Source organism: Astyanax mexicanus, chromosome 8 (genome assembly GCF_023375975.1).
Source record: "Astyanax mexicanus isolate ESR-SI-001 chromosome 8, AstMex3_surface, whole genome shotgun sequence".
Classification (NCBI taxonomy): Eukaryota; Metazoa; Chordata; class Actinopteri; order Characiformes; family Acestrorhamphidae; genus Astyanax; species Astyanax mexicanus.
In genome coordinates this window covers 34,189,210-34,205,678 of record NC_064415.1, presented here as the reverse complement: position 1 = coordinate 34,205,678, position 16,469 = coordinate 34,189,210, and the positions used below count along the sequence as shown (strand labels likewise).

At 36.4% G+C, this 16,469-nt stretch overlaps 1 protein-coding gene across 1 annotated transcript; it reads right to left on the bottom strand.

The window, feature by feature from the left end:
• Positions 1–546: 546 nt before the first annotated feature.
• Positions 547–15,140, bottom strand: hacd1 (3-hydroxyacyl-CoA dehydratase 1). The gene is made up of 7 exons (XM_007230328.4): positions 14,906–15,140; positions 12,111–12,228; positions 11,604–11,622; positions 10,941–11,029; positions 9,051–9,172; positions 5,469–5,647; positions 547–4,419 (listed from the first exon to the last, which is right to left on the bottom strand). The coding sequence occupies exons 1-7, from the start codon at positions 15,025–15,027 to the stop codon at positions 4,337–4,339; spliced, it is 732 nt and encodes a 243-aa protein (XP_007230390.1). The 5' UTR covers positions 15,028–15,140; the 3' UTR covers positions 547–4,336.
• Positions 15,141–16,469: the final 1,329 nt, after the last annotated feature.

The following is a 16,469-nucleotide window of genomic DNA, read 5'->3' as shown; positions in this document are numbered from 1 at the left end:
TTTCTAATTTTTTTCTTAGAACTGCCCTTCCACAAATTATCCTGATTATTATAGATAAAATTTTTACATATACACACATATATTTATATATTATTGTGTTTAAAACAGTCCTAAAGTAAAATAAAACATGTTGTTGGACATGTAGAATACGAAGTCATTAAAACATTAAAAGTCTACAGTACAAATAAATCACTATCAAGATGGTGACAGAACAACTCATCAGATTCATAACAGAAAACAAAAGCTTATATGATTAAAATGTTTACTATAAAAATGCGGAAGTAAAAAAAAGCTAAAAGGCTTGAGAAGGATGGCTCTGAATGAAGATCATGTTCAACAAAGACCTGCAAAATGTAGCTTTCCTCACTTATGAGCAGTGGAAGCAGACAAGGAGCAGAGGACAAAAAATAGTGGACGTTACGAGAGTTATGGAATTTCGTTTACAGAGCAAGGAACGCAAAATAAAGCCTGCTGAAAACGAAACAATCATAGCTAGTGTGAAAGTCTCTCCAATCTGAATGTATGTCAATAAGGCTCCACCATAAATGTATTGAACCATAGTTGTTTTTTATTGTTTCTTGTCATTACTTCTTTTTAGCATGATGTTCATTTAATACACTTATAAACTTGTAGTGCACTTACTAAAATCAACACATCCACTTTCTTAAGTATTCACATTTTATGACGAGGCGTTTCACTTGTTTCACGTTTTGCACTCTTTGCCCATTTTGACCCCGTCCGTTTCCTCTTCAGCTGCACTGAAGGATTAATGATGTGACATTAGCACCTTAGAGAGAGAGAAATTGCTCAGAACAAAAAAAGTTGCTTTAAATTAAAAGTTCTTAAAAAACAAATGAGCCATTCCATGCCAAATTTCTTAAAAATAAGTTTCAACTGTTGATCGATTCATCACATCCCAAAAGGCCACCAGCATTCAGAATTAAATGCAAAAGAAAATTCCAGTAGCAGTAAAACCTACCATTCAGATTTAGACCCTCTTCTTGGTTGCGGTAGTTGATCACCTGTTCTGCAACTGATGGCTTATGCAGTATCTAATCATTAAGTCAGCTAGGGGGTGCTGAAAAACATTTAGTCCTGTTATAAGATGTTCATGCTTAAGCAGATAGTTTGCATGGTTTTGCTAAGTGGCCTCCAAAATACATGTGTCAGTGTTGCTGAATGATTATTAGGGAATCGTTAAAGTGGTTGTTGTTGTAGCCAAGGTAGTTGCTAATGGGTTCTGGGCCTATTGTGTCTCTGGTGGTTGCTCAGGGGGTTGCTGTGGTACCATGTTATTTTTGAGTTTTTCAGAGACATTCAGAGACAAACTGACGTAGTCAATTTAAGTGTAAAACCGATCAAACATCTATATAATATGGCACCTGGAGAAATGATCTGAACTGAATCACCATGCTGCTACAGGTCTCATGGTTCGGTGTGTCCACCTCAGAAGTGGAGCTCCTGTAAGTAAGTACTTTATGATTTCTGTTCTGATTTTGGTCGCAAAACTACAACTAAATAACTAACGTCCATAACTGTTGATCAATTTAAATAAGCAACCTTTGATAATCTGATACCCTGTTGCACCATACTCATACCAAACCATGATGTCTAAACATATGGAAAAAATAAGAGGCCACTTATAAATAATGAGTTTCTTTGATTTTACCAAATTGAAAACCTCTGAAATATAATCAAGAGGAAGATGGATGATAACAACCCATCAAACCAAGCTCGAGGAGTGGTAAAAGTTGTCCAAAATCAGTGTGTAAGAATGGTGGAGAAGAACATGACAAGATGCATGAAAACTGTGATTAAAAAACAGGGTTATTTCACCAAATATTCATTTCTGAACTCAGAAAACATTAAAACATTATTAATATAAACTTGTATTCTTTGCATTATTTGAGGCCGGAAAGCTCTTCATCTTTTCTCATTTTCTGCAAATAAATGCTCAAAATGACAATATTTTTTTTGGAATTTGGGAGAAATGTTGTCTGTAGTTTATAGAATAAAACAACAATGTTCATTTTACTCAAACATAAACCTATAAATAGCAACATCAGAGAAACTGATTCAGAAACTGAAGTTGTCCCTTATTTTTTTTTTACAGAGATGTATATGTAATCACAGTTGGTACCATTAAAATGTAATTTGACATGGAATGACCCAAATCACAACACAACATAGACAGCCAAGAAGACTAATTGTGGTTCAGATCAGGTGTAACCAGGTCCTCGAGCTTCCCAACACTGAGCTGCTCTTTTCTCCAGTTACCTCTGAACAGGTTTCACCAACAGGTTTTAAACCTCTAGTTTGCGATGTAAACATTGAAGCGACATAAAGAGTCATAGTGCAGTCGAGGTATTAAAAAATATTTCAAAGCATTGCAACATTTTTCTTTCCCTTCGGCCTGACACCACACTCATGTATTTACATTAAAACAATAACAAGAGTACTGCCACAAATCTATATTGCTATCTATGATCTATACAACTCTGAAAATGTAACTTGGACCAGGCTGGATCATCATCAGTATACAACCAATGTGCAAGCACCATCACCGTTTCAAATGCTATCCTTTTCCTTTGAAAGGGGCACCCAGGCCAGACTAGGATAAACTCTTTCTGATGACATGTCTTGAAGGTGGGAGGAGCTTTTTAAAGAAAAGCTTTGAAAATGTAACATTTGCTTTTCAAAAAAAGAAACATGTATGAATGCAGATGATGCCCAATAGCATTTATTATATATATATATTTTATTGTACAGCCCTCCAATTTCAACTCCAAACTGTTTTAAAAAGTTTCCTCCCAACTAGGCTGGCCACATTAAATGAATCATTGATTTATAAGACAATATATGAGTGTACCCTAAAATCATTTTTGCTAAAAGTAACATGATCTATTTTGAGCCCATAAACATGAATGAACCAATAGATTAAAATATTTTTTTTATTTATGTTCATTCAATTAGGAAATTAAAACATGTTTATATTTCAATTGAAAATCAACTGTTCTTTGCTTTTCTAAAGAAATTAGTAAATTAATGTGAGTGTGTGTGTGTAAACAAGAGATGGAGAGAGACAGAGAGACAGCACAGCAACAGTGTGTTGACAATTTGGAGGAAAATTAAGTGAAGGAAAGTAGTAGATGGCTCAAAAGGTCGCTTGCTGGATTAGCATTTCTTGCTAACCAGCCAGAGCCACAGCGCAAGTGGCCATGAACATAATCACATAGGCAAACCTGGACATAATGAAATGCAAGGACATGCGTACATGGTGACAGGTCTGAGTAATTATGATATTATATTATTGCAATTATTTCTAGAACAATATATAACCTTCAATACATTTCACTATAAAGAGATTCTCCAAATCTGGCCAAAGCACCCCATTGAAATGAACATCAACATAGGAGAATATTTAATTTCAACTTTTTTTTTTTTTTTTTTTTTTTTTTTAACAAATACGTTTGCATAACCAAACCCAGTGATGGACAAAAAGACGGATAGCTAGAACAGGAACTTCCTTCCATGCACCTTTACTGTTATCCTCTTCCATCACTTTCTTGCTCTTTTTCGCTGTGATCTTTGCAAATCACAGTAAATAAGCCAGTTCATTACTTTCAAATTGCATTCTTCGCAAATCTGGAAACAGCTATATCCATTTTATCCTGCTTCAAAAAAAGAAGGAAGGGATGCCACAGCAGAGATGTTTAGACAGCTGGCTGCTTTACGTTCTTTTTGAAAAGCTTGAAACACAGCAACTTCATTCAAACCAGAGATTGTAGCATCCATCCTAGATGTCCATTCCAAAGTGAGATTATATCCAAACTAGAGAGAATTATTCCAGCAAAAAAAAGAGAAATGCGAGATTGAATCCAGACTACAGATGAAATATGTGGGGGGAAAAAAAGATGCAATCCGAAACGGGGACAGTGTAATCCAGAGAAAGGCCATCTTTCTTTGTGATGAAATGTAGAGAATACAGCCAAAGGTTTCCTCATCTATGATTTTACGGTGTGCACCAGGCAGGTTTAAGTTGATAATACTGATTGTAGTATTTCCATCCGGGTGGAAAGCATGTAGTTGTCAGGTCTGGTGGAGCTTGTCTCTGTGGTTGAGGGAAGAGATTTTTATGACCTATGCATGGGTACTTAAGCAATTCTTTTTTTTTTTTTTTTTTTCTGTATGATAGTTTTGGGTTGTGATGATCCTGCAGACAGAGTGGCACAGTCTGTTTGATGTTATCTGGCGTTCTTCTCCACGGACTGAAGGCTGGGTGGAGATTTTCTGAGCACTGGTTGATTGCTATCTGGTGGTCAGGTGTGGTCTTTCTCTACTCATCTTTCTCCACTATAACCTCTCCATGAAGCACCCTTCTCCTCTGACGCAGCATGTGGAAATAGAGCTGAGGAAATACTGGGGGGAAAAAACACAACAATAGAAATTAGGGTCAAGCAACACCACAACAATATTAAACAAACCATTAATGTTACATCAGTGGCTGACAGTGTGTTTAATATATTGTTGAATATTAGAGGTGGAAATCACAGGACAACTCACGATACGTTTCCCATGATAACAATAATACCACGATATCTGATTCTGCAATACTCTTAAGTAAGTCAAATTGGGGGCTAGTCTTTGGAAGTTTAGAGCACCTATGTTTAATTACAAATAATGTTATTTATGCCACAGAAACTTTAGATGGGGTGGGGGAAATTAGTTGACTCTTTGTTAAATTTTGGTTTAGACATGGCCAATTCTGAATCAATTCACAAATGCCAAAAATGTATTCAGATCTGTATGTATGCATTTTGTGTAGTGGCTACGCATTTTAACCTCTGATTCCATATTCTAGTTTAGAGCTTGCATTTTCCTCATGTTAATCTGTGCAAAGATTGTGTGTCGACAGCTTGAAGGAAAGTAGCAGATGGCTCAATAGGTAGGATGGTGGATTTGCCTCCTTGCTAACCGGAAAGCGATAAATAGCATGAGTGGCCACGAGCACAAACATCATTCCCATCATTAATAAGGCCTCTGACTGAAGCACAAAACTAGGCTAGGCAAGACGAGTGGCGCTCTGATTGGCCAAAAGTGCTTGTTTACACAGCGGGGGAGTCAACTTCAGTGACAATCTAGTGACATGCGAGAGTAAAGAATATGCACACTTTAGAACCTGCCTGCAGACAGGTCTGCAAATCTATATTGTTTTCTGGTTTCTAAACCACACTGGTTATACAGGCTTTTACTGTGTAAAAGTAAAAAAAATCCCTGTAAAAAGTCCTGAAATGACATTTTGCAATCTATTTAGTTTTATTGCATCAGCACAACATATTCAATCAAAGTTTCCTAGCTTTATAATATGTAAATATAAAGCTTACACATATGAACATTGATTTCAGATATAATTTTGGATACAGCGAAAAGTGTAGTTTTATGATGAACAATAGGAGTAAATTTCTTACGTGGGATGTAGGAGAGCATTACGATGATGAGGAAGTAGTAGTAGTCGAAGGAGACATTGTACGTGTTTGGGAGCCTCAAGGAGTACATGCCCGATCTCCGAACATAAGGTAGAGCAGCATATATGGTCATCAGTTCACCAATCACTCCCAAAGGGTACATGACAATGAACATGTTGTATCTAAAAGAGAAAGAGAGGTGAACAATGAATACCGGACATTAAACTTTTTTTTAAAAACACTCACAAACCACTGAGTAAACCAGTCCAGTTATCAATCTCAAACAGGCAACCAAATCACAAGGGCAAACCCCCCCTTCAAAAAAACCCAGACAAAACTAAGTCAAATAAAGACAGTCAAACAAGAAATAATGTTCCATATGCACAGGAATAACAGGCTGAGAAATAACGCTAGGCTGCAGCTGAGTGAAGACTTTCATTTTGAGGACGCTTCTGATGTATCTTTTCAGGCCCACAGTGCATGAAAAATCCGAAGAGGGGGTAACAGAAGAAAGTAAAAAAAGTCAAGAGGCACTGTAAACAAGGATAGTGAAGTTCAAATTTTACTTTTTAACCCCAATCACCTAAAGTATGGTGAAAATGTATTAAATGAAAAAATGTTCTGTATTAAATGAAAATTCCCATGTTCTAGGGAACAGTACTTAAACACACAGTGAAGAAAGCATTAACAGTAGGGTTGGGTGATATGAACAAAAATTTGTATCACAGAAGGTCAGTTTTTCATTAAAAAGAACCTCTTGCCAACTGTTAAGCATGGTGGTGAATCCATCATGCCTTGGGATTGAATGGTTGCCAGTGGCACCTAAAGCACTTCACAGGTAGAAAGTATGAGAACATGAAAAATGTAATGCTGCTTATTTAGTGCTATATGGGTAGCATATATATCTTGGCTAGCTAGAGACTAATGATTCCAGCTGAAGGGTACCAGTGATGTTTTAATCAAGTTAAATCAACAAAACAATAGACATTTTATACATCTCCAAAACACCAACTTTACAAGAGCGAGATAAAACCTTCATAACATCTAAAAGAATTATTTCAGGTATATTTTTATAGGTCTGAAAAATTCTATTTGTCCATTAATCAAACACATTTTACACAGTATAAGGGACAGTTTGTGTTCAAATTATGTAGAAAACTAAAAATAAACAACAATTGAGATTAACTTGTTTTTTTACTATTCATTACTTTTAATGTCACCACAAGTTGAATAAAATAAATAGGTATAAATAAGTGGTGAAGATAAGCAGGTTAATTAATTTAAATCATAAACAATGTTCAGGATTTTGCATTCAACAGTTTTTAATTGTTGTAAATTTGTTGACAGAACAATTGTTCAGCAGGATGCAGCTGCTTTCCAATCCCAGCTGTTATTGTTCAATAAAAGGTTCCTAAGGGGGCACAACAGGTGTGTTCTGACCCTTGTCCTTTAGACTGTTACAGAACTTTGAATATATTTAGTAACTGTCAGAAGTAGCAGTAAAATGAACCAGATTCTGTGACAATGTTGAGAAAAATTTCAAAACGTTTAAATTATTAATAAGAAAATGTTTAATTACCAGGAACTACTGCATTTATGAAAAGATCCCTTATTTATAATATTATTGCTTTTCGCAAGTACTTAAAAAATATACACTTCACTGCACTGGCACAGGTGTGTAAGTGTGTCTGCCAGCTGACATAATGCCAGCTGTTTTATCATCCCTGTGTACCAGTGCCAGGCAAATATTAGGCACTGCCTGATGACCTCACTGCGGACAGCTGGCATGCTTTAGCTGACATAGCACACTGAAACTAGATCAACAATGAAGACACTCATACCAGACAGCCTCTGAACACACAGCTAATCTCCACACTGTAAGGATGTGATTACACTGATATTAATGAGGATATATGAATGATTTCATATCTATGAATGAGTCAGCAAAAATCAGGCAAAATCAAAATACCTATTTATATACTCATAACATCACACTTAATTGTGGTGGACCAAGCTACCTTCCTGCACTGATTTAATAACTTCTCAATTCCACCCTCTGTCTGAAAATAAGGGGTCTCTATATTTAGTGTGTGTATGTTTAGAACTTCAGAGGTGTAACAATGTGCAGTTTGTGTGGCACAAGGCTCGTGGGAAACTGTGGTCTTAAGGAGAAGGGCGGAAGCGTGTGCGCATGTAGGGGAGAGACGCTAATAGTGGACAGGCATTCCATGCCCAAAACAGACGGTCTTAAAAACAGAAGCAGCTGAACACGAGTTCTCCACAGGGGGTCTAACCAAGATACACACGCACAAATCGTCAAGATTCCAACCAATATAGAGAGGATATACCTGTAAAACATACGCTTGTCCAAAGGGTAACCAGTTGGCCTATCACAATAATAGGTTATGGAGTTGTTCAATATATGGATGTAACATCATTTTTGATGACCCCAATATTACCAGATAGAAAGAAATTTTTACAAACTAATAACTACCATTTTTTCCCGCACTAAAAGGTGCACCGTATTATAAGGCGCACTATCAATAAACATCTATTTTCTGGTCCATTTTCATACATAAGGCCCCCTGGATTATAAGGCGCATTTTAAGAGATACTATAAGGAACTTCTTATTCAGCAGGTCTCACGGCTGGGTGGTGGTGGGGGGGGGGGGGGGGTAGCAAACTAAAGCTAAGCTAAGCAAACAATTGGCAACTGTAATAAAAAAAAGACTTTCTTTTAAAGTCAAACGAGTGCTGGATGTTAATTGACACAGATTTCTCCACTGAAAACTGTTTATGTGTGTGAATAAAATGCTATTGTTTATTTACAGTAAGCTTAGATCCCTGAATTTATCCCAGCATTAGCATCTAACTGCTCCAGCAGTGCTAGCCGGGGTTAGGAACAGCCCTAGTGCTGGAGAACTAAACTGAAACTCCTGAATAACACTGCAATTTTATATATATGTATTTGTAGGAAAGACACAAACCTTGGTGCAGACTCTGGTCCAGACTATCAGGTGTGAAAAAATTAAATATTTTAGAAATTTAATTGACTATCATGTATTTATTGACAATAGTCTAAGTTTTGATGCATTTAAATGATGCAGGTAAACTATAAAGATAGTGAGACAAATAAAGCTCAGTTTGTGAAATTATACACTGCTGCTCCAGTACAGTTTTATACTAACATTACTGGATTTCAGTAGAAAGAAATACAAAAAACAACTATTACTCTCTTATTTTCCATGTTGGCTCTCTTTTTACACCTTCAAGTCACAAGTTTACATCTTTACATCAGTTTACCTCATATCCTGCTTATGCCATTAAAAAAATACAACTTATATGGCAACAAACTAATACATTATTGTTATCAACACCACTGTCCACATTACTAGCATATAAAAATAATTCTGTTTACTCTGCTATGTTTTCTAGGTTAAGTGTGGAACCCCAAGCATATTTAATTTAACAGAAAATAAAACTTACTCTTAACAGTGTTAGTAAAGGTTAGAAAACGTCATGTTCGGAGGAACCAAACCCATGCACAAGCTGCTGGGAGACCCCCAAGCTGGGTTGCTTTTGCACCTGGCCCATTTGATGAAGTATGGCAGGTGGTTAAGCAGATTGAAGGTGTAGAAGGAGTAACGTGTGATCTCAGTGACTGTCCACACCACCAGAAACAGGATCACACTTTCCTGATTCTGGACCTAAAGAAGCAGGGAAGAACAGACAAACAATTCACAGCATATCCTTTTATTCTGTATTTCAGTTAATCATTAAGAAAGGCATTTCACCTGATTAATCTGATCCATCAATTATTTTATATAAATTGAATGGTGCTTATGTGCGGTATGATGATTGAAATCCTACTCTGACTTCTACTTCAAAAACCCATGCTGTGATCATGAAAACTCCTGCCCACAGGTTATTCTCCACTCAAAGAGTTACAACTTTACTGAGAGCTTGCTTTACTGAGGGATGCACCAAACATTTGGCAACCAAATGTGACTGTTTCACAAACTGACTGTTTTCCAGCTGAAGATACAGGCAGTACAGGGTTAGCTGAGGTAACCTACAAACTGTCCACTTACAAGAAACTTAAGTAGCAATACGGAAGTACCGTTGTCACTGGAGTAGCACTGCTGAAATAAACTCTTGGGGTAAATGTATTGGTTTTTTTTTTTCAATTTTTATGCTGGGAAGTTGTAGGTCCAGAAAATGCTCTGTATATCCTCATGTGGAGTTTCACCACATCTGGAGGCAATAGCAAATTCCTCATTTTACAACAACAACTAAACAATTAAACTCATCTGCTCCCATTCAGCCATATGTGTCCCATACAAAATGTACTATAAACAGTGAGGTTTAAGCATATTTGAAATGTAATACTTTGTACATGTGCACCTTAATTTATTAAAACCTAAATTTATAGTTACTGAGTACACTCTGAGTAAACCTTCATGAAATTAAATTATTATGAAAAAAAACAAACAAATATGAATTCAATATAAAAATTATGTTACTTTAAACAGCCAAGTGAACAGAACATCACCAGATTTCTAAAAGAAATAAAGTTAAAAATTATGAATTCCCTGTAACCATGTTATGCCATAGTTGTGTATTAATTTATTTTGTACAATTGTAGAAGACCATGCAATGTCTCATGGTTCAAGATACAAAGATTATCATTTTATCAGCTTAATCCAGGTCTCAAGTTCTGGGTTATCGCAATGTCTTGTAAGGGCTATTGCTTGTTCACAAACATTGGTAGGAGAGGGCAGATGATCAATGTATGACGCCTCAAACAAAAATTATTAGCAGCCATGGCCTCCTCTAATCAGCTGCCCAGCAAAGCAGCATCCTCACAACAGAACTCAGCATCAGAGGTTTTCCTACAAACAACCGAGTCTAATGAATTCTGCAAATGTGCTCTTAACTAATGAAATATAAACTGAATGTTTTAACAACAATGAGAAAATGCAAAAAAAATACAAAAAGCATCACAATGTCTGTAATAAAGCTGACCATGGAAACAAGATGAATTCTGCAGCAGAATAATGATACTAAACAGACTTTAAAATCTGCTATGGACAACCTTAATTAGGCACACCCTGAAAGTTTTACCATATCCTAATACATCCCTTACCTAACCATCATCAAGCTTTTATGGATAAATATGCTTTATGCTCCCTCAACCCCATGCCTGGCATCAAGGTGCTAATAAGCTCCACAGCAGCAATACTTTTCAAGGGACAAGAGACAAACCCTGTGTGTGCACATAGGCATATCTATATCAGCAATGGGAGCAACTTTAATTAGCTGAGTGCATTCATTAGCATGGGTATTTTTCACTAAATGTTAAACATGAGGAATGTGTCTTCCTCTCTCAAAAAAGAGACTCTTGAAGACTTTTGTGATGTAATTGTTCTGGTGTCAAAATATATGTAGTACTACTAGTTACTTGCTTGCACTCACCTGTCTGATACTACTCGCGATGAACCAAACCATAAATATCCGAGAGCACACTTGGACCCCAGTCACGATCACAGATGTCCGAACAATTCCTTTGAAACACATACATACACACAGTCAGTTTTAAGTTTCTTCAATTGCTCCTGGGCTGGATGGCACCAATTTTCCATAAATTCCTTTTGTCTTAAGTTAACACTAGGTAGTTTTATACTCTCCTTTTACAAAATTTGGTTGCAACAACTTTTTCATGCACAGAGGTACTGATTGTCACTTTTACATAAAGAATACGTATGTAAAATATGTCAATCAACATGCTGCTACTGAGACACGGTTGTCAGCCAGCACAGATATTTCTATAATTCCTAATAAAAAAAGAAAAGAAAAAAACAATTAAACAATTAACACAGACTTAACAGAATGCCAAAGCTCCAAACAAGTCATACATTGTTTTATTTTTGTTGTTTTACTTACAGCTTACATCTACAACTAATATTAGTTTGTTTGTTGCAATCAGTTTAATTTATTAATGCTGTAAATCTGAATTAAGTAAACACTTATGTTGCACCTAGCCTACATTTGAACTTACGCACAACTGGTGCAACCAGCCCATGGACAACAGTATACCGTAAAATGCTGAAGTGCAAATGTTGATTAGAAAGTACATACCAATTGCACAGTGCCCGACCTGAAACAAAGTGGAAATGAAAGGGAATTAACAGAAGGAACTGAAACATCACAACTGAGATTTACTTTTTTGCGAGCAGAAGCATCCACTAGAAATACAAGCTGTGGTACAAAACCTAGGCTGCAGTTGCTGAGATCCTTCTTAGTAAACTTTTTGGCACACATATGAAACAATCCAACAAAGCTTTGTAGTGCAGAACTTTGCTGTGTGCTTTTTTTAAACATTAAACATTTAAATTTAAACTCTGATTTTTATAGAGCTGTTTGTACACAGAGAATTATGGGTAACGTAAGGCAGGGAAGTATCAATCAAATGCATTATTAAAATCAATCTGAAAGTGAGCTGTATCTGAAGTGTCTTTGATTTTAGAAAAGGCTTCTATGCAATAGCAGCCAAAAATTCAGCATAGGCTTTGGGGTACAGCTGCAGTGTTGAAATAACTGTCATATAGAAAATTGGAAAGAGAGAAAAAGAAAGCGAGCACATACCTCCAACAGAGCAAATGTCTGGAAAAACTTAAGTGTTCTTGCTATACTTCTGTACAAGCCCCTGTGTGTGCCTTTCTGGAGATAGAACCGAATCATTGCAACAGCCAACACCAGCCACCTAGAAGACATATACCACATTTAATACAGATAATACGATTTTAAGTTACTTTAATTGCAATTTTTAATATATGTTACATTATCCAACTCTCATTCACAAATGTACCATATACGGTTAAAGTACTATATATTATAAAGAAATAAATTGGCCATGTGTACTGAGTAAACACTGCAGTGTTAGGTTCTACCACTGGGAATCAGCTTCTAGCAGATGGCTGTGTCACCATTCAAGGTCATAAGGTCACAAAAATGCATTGGGCTTTGTAAGGAGCTTACACATTGTTCCAATATTTCAACCGCACTCTGACAAAAGTTAATAAAACAATTATTGTCTGAAAAATAATTCTATTGAGACATTATTCTTTAAGGAGAATATCTCAGTTAACATTTTATTAACTATTCATTTAACTCTACTATGTCCGGACTAGGTTTTTAAAAAAATAGCTCATTTCTTGTATACAGAATCATTCTGTGTCAAAACTTAGCAACAACACAAGATAGGGAGTGCTATGACTTGAGATCCTGGCACCAGCTCCGATGTCTGATTAGTCATTATACTGTACCTTAAATGGAGCAGCAGACCACCTACACCTACCTACCCACATACCAAGCAACAGTACTGTTTAGTGCTTGAAAACCAAATTGAAATGGCAAATCAGAACTATCCAACATTTGCAAAATAACAACTTAAGTAATAAAAAACTAATCAAAAACAACATATGTACCACTTTACAGATTACCAATTTAATTAAATAAGAGAATACAAATGAAAGAAAATAAGTAAATTCAAAAAATAAATCGTCATACACATCTTTACAAGAGAAGGAAAAATAAACTTCTTAACATTCAATAAGTCAATGTAATTCTCATTCTTGCACATTTCTTGTATCCTTGTAAAAGGATAACTGCCAGTTTCAAATTTTACCAAATACTTAAATTAATGATTGTGTGACTGTGACAATACACATAGCTAATGCCTGGATGACTGAAATTTTGATAGTAACACACTGATTAATATATGTGACTACACATATATTTATTAACCACACTGTAATGTTTACCTAGCTATAGATAGATATCATTACTTAGCTCACTCTAAAACATGTACCATTTCAAGTCATTCATTTCCAGCAATTTATTTTACCTTTGTAGAGACTAAAACAAGTCTTATAACTAGCAGTGGTTTAATTCAGTTTAAACCGAGACTTAAACCAAATGTTCAACACTCCTAAACCCTAGATTGCAAGCTTTATTATTCAGTCATTATGACCACTCCAGAAACTATAAATTATGATTGATCTGTTAACTAGTAGCGCTGCGTTTAACTAGTTAGGTTAGCACATTTTTGCGTACTTCCAGGGGGTTGTAGCCTATTTTAGGGTCTATGAGACACTAAAATATTTTTTGTGTAAACAAAGATAGCTAGATAGTTAAATCGTTTTCTAGATAAGCTAAGATTTAAAGAGTGAAGAACTTAAGTGTGGTCCAACATACAGCAGTGATAAGGGGTCAAAAGTATTGGGTAATATAGCTAGAGGTCGCTGCACTGACATTTGTTTAGATGTTAGCAAACATTTTTGTAAACGTCAGACATAATGTAAACATTTGTGTAGTTAGATATAACCTAAACATTTGTGTGGTTAAAGGTTAGCTATAACGTAAACATTTGTGTAGACATTTGAACAAACATTTGTTTGTTTTTAGCTAAAACAAACAACCTATACCTACAAAACCTACAAAATAACCTATATATAACAAACATTTGTTTATTTGTTTGCTATTACCTATAACACACATTTGTGTGGACCTTAGCTATAATAAACATTTTTGTAGACATTAAACTATCCATAACAAACATTGGTGTAGTCTTATCTGTAACAAACATTTGGGTAGACATTAACCTACCTACAGCATTTTTGTGTAGATGTTAGCCTTAACGAATATTTGTGTACACATTAGATATATTATAAACGTTAGTGTAGACATTAACCAACGGATAACAAACATTTGTGTAGACGTTAGATATACCATAGACAGTTGTGTAGACATTAACCTATAGATAACAAATATTTGTGTAGATTTAGCCATAGCAAACAGTTGTGTAGACGTTAGATATGCCATAAACGTTTGTGTAAACATTAACCTATAGATAACAAGCATTTGTGTAGACGTTAGCTATAACAAACACCTGTATATAAGTTATCTATAACATAAACGTTTGTGTAGACGTTACAATGTGAGGTTTAACGCTGAGGACTCGGCGTTCCCACAGAGAAGCTCCAGTGTCAGCGTGCGGCTAAACTTATCGGAGAGCCGGGGCGGGCGCGCCGCTGCCGCCCTGAAGTCGACCGTATTTGGAGAGGTAGTAGACGCGCGCGGACACGGAAAACCCCCACCGGGTTACTCCCTCAGCCAGCGGCCGATACCGACCCGGCGGAGGACGACAGCCGCCGCGGGAGACCGAGCAGTGGGTTCCTTATCTAACTAACCTGACTAACTCGCAGTGAAGGGCTAGTAAAGTCGGGTAACGGCCGGTAGAGCCGAGCGGAGAGCTAAAAAGGGAAACACGCTGAGAGAGAGAGAGAGAGAGAGGGAGCTGTGTGGGGAGTGACACTGGCCGTCAGCTCACTCCACTCAAATGAGTGAGTTTTATTCGGAGGTGAAAGTGAAGCACGTACCCGGCCGTCATGGCGATGTTGTAGACGGTGAGCCATGCGATAGCGATAGCGCTTTTTGTCCTCTTTTTCTTGTTGTTGGTTTCTTTCTCCTCCACCGCTCCGTCCTCCTCGCCAGACGCCATGGTACCACCGGGTGGGGGGGAAGGGGGCAAGAGTGCGACAGGCTGACAAACCGAGCCTAGAGCAGCAGGGCAGCTGGCAGGACCCGCTAATTCCTTTCCCACCCGTATTCAGAGTAGCCCCTCTACCAGTGCTCTGTCTGTGACTGGCTGCGTAAAGAGAATGGGCGGGGCTAGCGGTTAAACAGGTGTGAAAAATGAATCACGTGGTAGACGGACTTCTGTCTGAGGACGAACTTTTAACCAATCGTAGCGCCGGGGAGGGATTCAGCCAGAATAGAGGTGGTACAACAAAAAGCGTTCTGTGAAGCGCTGCTGACGCCAGCTCGCAATTAAATTAATTCATATTTTAAGTTTTAAATGATTACATTATAATATAATGTTCTCTGTAAAATAATAGCGTGTCTATAGTTTTGTTCTCATTAAGATTTAGGTGAATTCATGAGGTTTAAAATGGGTTTTTAATGGGAGGAAACTGTAGCTTCACTATTCAGTTCAAATTTATATTTTAATTAAATTTAACGGAAACTCAAGGAAGAAGCGCGAGCGACGGTCAAACAGTCAACCTCCATCTGTCTTACACTGAAGAACAGCCGCAGATACAGGAACATTTCTGGGTAATTATTGTTTTTTAACCTCTAATAATTGTTATAATGGCAAGTATTACCAATCTTACAGCCAACTCTGTATTATAATTTTGCAACTTGGGCAATAAATATCAAACATTTGAATTTTTTTTGACGTAGTAAAATCACTTTAGCATGCTGGCTAAATTCTGTCTAACCGCTAGTTATTTTGTTAGCCTTGTCTCCTCCTGGTGTTTTTAGGCAATGGTGTATGGCTATCATTAGCTATCAGCTAACACTGACGGTCAATTTTAATATTAAACAGGTTCATTTTGTTGCTGCCTTCAAGTTGGAAATATTTTAGCTAGTTAGCTAGGTAACTGGGAGATGAGTGCATTTGAATGTTACCTTGGTTGTATGTGGGTCATTCCATCAAACTTTTTTCAATTTTTTAAAATCTTTTTTCAACTCTAAATCTAATAACAGATATATATTTAACTATTCAAAACATGTAACGTTACTGGTCAATCTCAGGTAGCTTTACTTAATTTATAAGGTTTCTAAGCCAAAGATGTTTACAAAACTGATGTGACATTTAAAAAGTCCACAAATGATTTTGATTTTCTCTAAAGAAAGTGTTTATTTTAAAGAAATGGTTAACTGCATGTTCAAATAATTGATATATTTGACAAAAATCACTATATATGCATGCACATTGTATTTTTATAAAACATGCAAAGCTATTTTTATCTTATCAAGAAGACCCAACCCAGAAATGAATCAAATGTATTATAATGCAATTTATTAAACAAATAGATAAATTATAAAACAAACAGAATTGGAAAAAAGTGGTTTATATTAACTAATGTTCACCTTAAA

Bases quoted from the DNA above. Each gene is read 5' to 3' on its own strand.
- hacd1 (XM_007230328.4), bottom strand. From the start codon at position 15,027: ATGGCGTCTGGCGAGGAGGACGGAGCGGTGGAGGAGAAAGAAACCAAC. The intron at 9,173-10,940 runs GTGAGTGCAAGC...CTGCTTCTTTAG, and splicing joins TCGCGAGTAGTATCAGACAG to GTCCAGAATCAGGAAAGTGT. The intron at 5,648-9,050 runs GTGCAAAAGCAA...TTTCTCTTTTAG, and splicing joins TACTTCATCAAATGGGCCAG to ATACAACATGTTCATTGTCA.